Source organism: Gavialis gangeticus, unplaced genomic scaffold (assembly GCF_001723915.1).
Source record: "Gavialis gangeticus isolate Ggan-Ray unplaced genomic scaffold, GavGan_comp1, whole genome shotgun sequence".
Taxonomy (NCBI): domain Eukaryota; kingdom Metazoa; phylum Chordata; order Crocodylia; family Gavialidae; genus Gavialis; species Gavialis gangeticus.
Genome location: NW_017729008.1, coordinates 43,585,339 through 43,590,787, shown reverse-complemented (window position 1 = coordinate 43,590,787; position 5,449 = coordinate 43,585,339). Strand labels below are relative to the sequence as shown.

General features: G+C 54.8%; 1 protein-coding gene across 2 annotated transcripts in view; it reads right to left on the bottom strand.

Annotated features, from left to right (window-relative positions):
- TNPO3 (transportin 3) overlaps nt 1-5,449 on the bottom strand; it is a 49,197-nt gene that overhangs the window by 10,664 nt on the left and 33,084 nt on the right. For both annotated transcript variants that reach the window (XM_019509686.1, XM_019509687.1), the window contains exons 16-18: nt 4,061-4,177; nt 1,880-1,974; nt 414-570 (exon numbers count right to left, since the gene is read on the bottom strand). In XM_019509686.1, coding sequence (XP_019365231.1) covers nt 414-570; nt 1,880-1,974; nt 4,061-4,177 — 369 coding nt within the window. The remainder of the gene's footprint in view (nt 1-413; nt 571-1,879; nt 1,975-4,060; nt 4,178-5,449) is intronic.

Below are 5,449 nucleotides of genomic sequence, written 5' to 3'. Positions count from 1 at the left end.
GCAGGAGGGGGCAGTGCTGAGCTCCCAGGGGCCAATGACAGCACACAGGAATGGGAAGAGGTGAGGATGAGGCCCGAGGCCCAAGGCCCACTCCTGGTGCTTCATGCAGGGAGGGCAGGTACCAGGCCAGATCCTAATCTAACCTGTGGACTGGCCCTAATCCATTCATCTAGCCTACAGAGCCTAAAAGGTTGAGCCCACTGGCCTAGATGGACCTGCTCTGATCCCATAAAATGGCAGTTCTTACGCTCTTATTCCCCTTCAGCAAGCCAGAACTCAGCTGTCCCAAGTCAACCCTATAGGCCTGGAAGCAGATTCCTGTCCTGATGGAGGAGGTAGACATGCATGAAAGGGAAACGAGGCCTTGTGAACATGTGTAAAAGCCCCTGGCCCTTCCACCCCACGTCACTCACGTCATTGGCGACACCAGTGTGGACCAGATCCCGCAGGAACTTCATGACACTGCAGTTGGCGTCCCGGTGGTCAAGGCTGGTGGCAGCGATGGCCCACTGGAGGATGGGGATTATCACCTGGCTGCGCAGCAGGGTGACTGGGCTGCGCTGGATGAACCTGAGGGAGGAGAGGACAGATGCCCATGGAAGTCATAGCAAGCATGGGGGGTTGCAAAGGGAGCAGGCTGACTGGTTGACTGCCAGACCCTCCCTAGAGAAACCCCTCTCGACAAGGGGCCCCTGCAGGGCCTTGCTTCCTTGTACTCAGCTGCCATTTCCCTGCCCCAATACTCAACCCTCACTTCCCTGCAGGGCTGCCATCACAGTCAGCAAGAGCAAGCCCCCTTCCCACTGCCCTGCTGATTCACAGCCAAGCTGCAGCTCATGCTACTCTGCTCTCTCAGGGAGATAAAGTTACCCTCTGTGCAAACTGCCTCAGCTCCAGCCACTAGGAAAGCAGAATCCAGACCACCTCCCAAATCCCAAACCAGCTTGTGCCACAGCCAAAATGTCTACAGCAGGGGTGGTGAGCCCTCAGCCAGCATCAGGTCCAGCCCGTGGAGCCAGATAAATTACATCCACAATTTACAGCAGCTGCCTCCCTTCCACCCCCAAGAGTGAGCCTTTGATAAGCACAGGCCACAAAGGTGGTTTTCCTTTGCTGGTTACTGGCTCTGCTGGTGGAAAGGCTTGGCAGTTGCTATGGCACCCAGAGTTGATGGAGCCAGTGCTCTCACACAATTCAAATCCCATCAGAGTCATCATAGAGAAGTAGGGCTGGAAGGGACATCCAGAGGTCATAACTAGTTCAACCCCCTGCCTGAGGCAGGATTATCCCTATCCAAACCTTCCTATACACATCCATAATTTAAACTCTTCATAAGACTACTGTCACGCCTAACACAACACAAAGCAAAACACCTGAACCTGCCTAAGGGAAAGCAGGGGGACCACAGTGGCCAGCGTCCTGCTTCTATATAAGGTTGTCAATACACACGCAGGAGATCCCAGGTAGAAGCCATACCCCCTGCTACAGAGGAAGGCAACCCCCCCGCCCTCCATACCAATCTGACAATGGGGTAAAATCCCTTCCTGACCCCTAATATGGCCTCGGTCTGACCCTGAGCAGGGGGACAAGACCCTCGTCAGGAACTCCAGCTTTGGTCCTACTAGCTGGAGCACTGGCACACCCCATATTTATCCCTAGATGTTGACCTGGTGCCAGCGCAATGAATACCAGGTCCTTGCTACAATGATACCACCTGTGTTATATGGAAGCTGAAACCACAGCAGAGGAATTTCAGCAGTATTCCTGCGCATGGCGGGGGTTAGACTCGATCTTTCGAGGTCCCTTCCAGCTCTTAATTTCTATGGTTCTATGAATCTATGGGTCTGTGGGAAGCCAAAAGAGGGGACCCCCCCCTTACCTGGTTGCTAGCCGGAAGAGGTCGTCCACAGTGTCAGGATGGTTCTGGAGGCCATTGGGATGCTCGAGGAGCTGGAAGGTGGGTACACATAGCGCCTAGGAAGAGGGTTATGGGGAGCGGTTAGCAGTGAGCTACAATCGCAATTTAATTAACACTCCGTGATCTACAGCAACAACACAAGACACCATGTTAGTCGTGGTGGGGGCAGTTTGCAGGGAAGGAAAGATGGGAGAGAACAGGTAGAGAGAAAGAGAGAAAGACAGAGCTTACTCACTATGCTGGCCATGGGCTTACAGCTTACAGCAAGCCCAGTGACAGGCTGTTAAGGGGAGCCCAGGGAAGGGGTCACCCAAGTCTCAAGCATGGCTCTCCAAGTGGAAGCTGCACAGCTGATGCAGAAGCCCAGCAATTTAAGGCACACGCTAGTCAGACCTCCCTGCAGCCACACGTGCTCTGGACTTTGCTAAGCAAGCTCAAGCCACGTGATAAACAGCAGTTGTGCCCGACTGTCCCCGGTCTGCAGGTCCAACTCCCCATTTCAGACAGGCAAACCCATGTGTCACGGCTTCCCACAGGGCCTAGCTGCTTCCCTGCTTTGCTACAGGGCTCCGTTCCTCACACAGCTGCCACCATAGACCTGCCCAAAGTGAAACTATTGCACAGGGAGCCTGGACTAGCACCAGAGGGCTGGATTTCTGGCACAAATGCTTCTTTCAGGGCAGCAGCTCATAAGATCCAAGAAATACAACATTAATCTAGTAACGTGGCCTGCAGCGCTGGTGACTGCTTTCCCTGCTGACAACAGCACCCAATGTCACCCGCCCACCCATCCCCGGCCCCAGCAGCCCTCAGTCAACTCCTGAGGCAGCAAGCATTGCGCAGTCCTCAGTATGAGGTCCTGGAGGATGTGAAGCAGGACTTGACTGATTTCCTGCTCTGTGCCTCACTGTCACCCCAGGAGATCAGTGTGCCTGCGGAATCTCTTACTCAGAAAGACAGAGCACCCAAGAGCGGTGCACAGACCTCGTGTCAGCCTCTCCTCCTGCAGAGCTGACTCATGGTACCTGGAGTCAGACAGGAAGTGGCTGGTTGCACCACCTGTTGGTGATTCAGTGTTTGCTGCAATGATGCTTCTTGGCATTGCCAGGTAGAAACCAGAGAGGGGGAGACAGACCTTTAGCCAACACCCAAGCAGGAGCAGAGCCTGTGAGACCTGCACAACCATGTTCTGGACCCCCACCGCCCTCCATAGGGTGACTCGGGGCCAGTCTTCACCCCTGTGCACAGTGATGAGGGTGCCCAGCCCTGACGCCTGTACAGTGCTCTGATCATCTAACATGCCCTGTGGCAGCTCAGTGGCTTGCAGAGAGAGGCCAGGCCAGAACTCGGGTATTGGTGCCTCCATCAGGGAGAGCACATGGCATTCATATGCAGGGAGGAACAGCCCAGGCTCATTGCCTCCCCAGCACTGGCTACTCCAGTTTACGAGGTTCCCTGCCAGTTTTGCTGGCTGAGGAACACAAAGCCCTTCCCAGCAGGCTGCGACTCAGAACAGGAGGCCTGGCTTTCCCCATGACAGCCAGCACCACTTCAACATCACAAAGGAGTCTCAGGTAGGAGAGGGTTGGGTTCACTGCTCAATGTCTGGGCATTTTTATCTAGAGCAGCAAGCCCTGTCCTCGATGCTTCCACCGACAGTCCCGACACCAACCTGTATAAAACAAAATAGCTGTCGCCAAAGCTATATTTAGGCAGCTCCTAGCTCAGAGCATCAGGCACTGGTACCTTCCATTGCAGTTAGAAAGCAGCACCAATGGGATTACCATGGGCGAGCTCCATCAGAACAAGTCTCAAGGCCCTTGTCTGAACCAAGGGTGCAGCCACACTAAACGGTGGACTGGGGCATTCCCAAACGTAGACAGAGAAAACTGTCAGAGCAACAAAGAAGTTTAAGAGCCACTGGGAACCTAAATACCACTGTCTTTCATTGAGTTACAAGCCCAGGGGAGGAGAGGGGGGAAGGAGTTGGAAAATACAGCTAAGCAGGTAGCTGAAGAGCAGGTCCAGCTTATGACTAGACCTGGCCCGTGCATGTCCGTACAAAGCATGTACGTGTGTACGTATGTATGTGCACTGCCTCAGCAGGTTGAAGGAAGCCGAACAGCTCTGGGGGGCACCTACCTGCAGCATGTCCAGCAGCCCTTGCCGGCACCCTTCCTCCATTCCGTACTCATCTACCAGGATGCTGCCGAGGTACAGGAAGCAGGAGTGCTGGTGCGCCTGGTACACGCTCACCATCTGCCAAGGACATGGCATACTTAGAGTCAGAGTTACTTCCCCCAAGAGCACCCACATGCCCTAGCCTCAGTGCAGACAGCAACACAGTGGGGGCCTTTCCTGGTATGGGGGAGCCTGGCAGGGCCACCAAGCTGAAAGCAGGTTTCACCTGCTAGGATTAGGGCATTTCTGAGAAGCCAGAGGCTCCCTGATCATGAGATCCAAAGGCCCCCCACCTCCCCTGGGGACCCCCTGTGGGCCTCTGCTCTCTCCGTTACACTCTGGAGAGGGCACATGCCATGTGACAGCTAAGGCACTGCCCTGTGACCTTCCAAAACCCGCAGCCCACCTCCAGATCCCAGCATGGCCTGAACTCTCCCACCCCCACAGCTCACCTTCAACTCCCCAACCCCAACCCAGGCACAGCCCTAACTACCTCCCTCATGCCTCCTCAACAAGAGTGGGTGGAGCAGCCATGTGCTTTCTCTATAGCAAAGGAAGCAGCACATCTGTGCGCACAGAGGTCTGCACCGACGCTAATTAGCTCTGCCTCTGAGCAGAAAGCAGCAGGGTATCCAAGGCCACCTGGAGGCTTCTCTCCTGCTGGGGCTAGCACACAGGACAGCCTGGTGCCAGGAGCATTGGGAAGGGAGCCAAGACAGCTGCATTCCACCCTTGTGGCCCACCACTCTCCAGGTGAGGACCATAAATCTACAAGGTACCCTGGTGCTTCCTACTGCGGGGCCAGTGAAGCTGAATCTTATCAACTCCTATACCCTGAGCCAGAATTCCTCACACTGACTGGACTGGTGAAACTAGAACATGCCAGTCTGCTCCCAAACAGAGGCCTAACCCCAGTACTTTGGCAATGACAAACTCCCCAGCTTGTCTCATAGTTTCTTATAGTTTCATAGTTGGTCAGGTCGGAAGGGACCTGAGCAGATCACCAAGTCCAACCCCCTACCATGGCAGGAAAGAGTACTAGGGTCAAACAACCCCAGCAAGGTGATTGTCTAGCCTTGTCTTAAAGACCCCCAGGGTAGGAGCCAGCACCACTTCGCTTGGAAGTTGGTTCTACATCCTAGCCACCCTGACAGTGAGGTAGTGCCTCCTGATGTCTAGCCTGAATCTACCCTCTGCCAGCTTGTGACTGTTATTTCTAGTCACTCCTGGGAGTGCTTGGGGGAACAGGGACTCCCCCAGTGCCTGCTGGTCCCCTCTTACTAGTTTGTAACAGGCCACTAGATCCCCCTCAGCCTTCTCTTGTGGAGGCTGAACAGGTTCAGGTCCCGT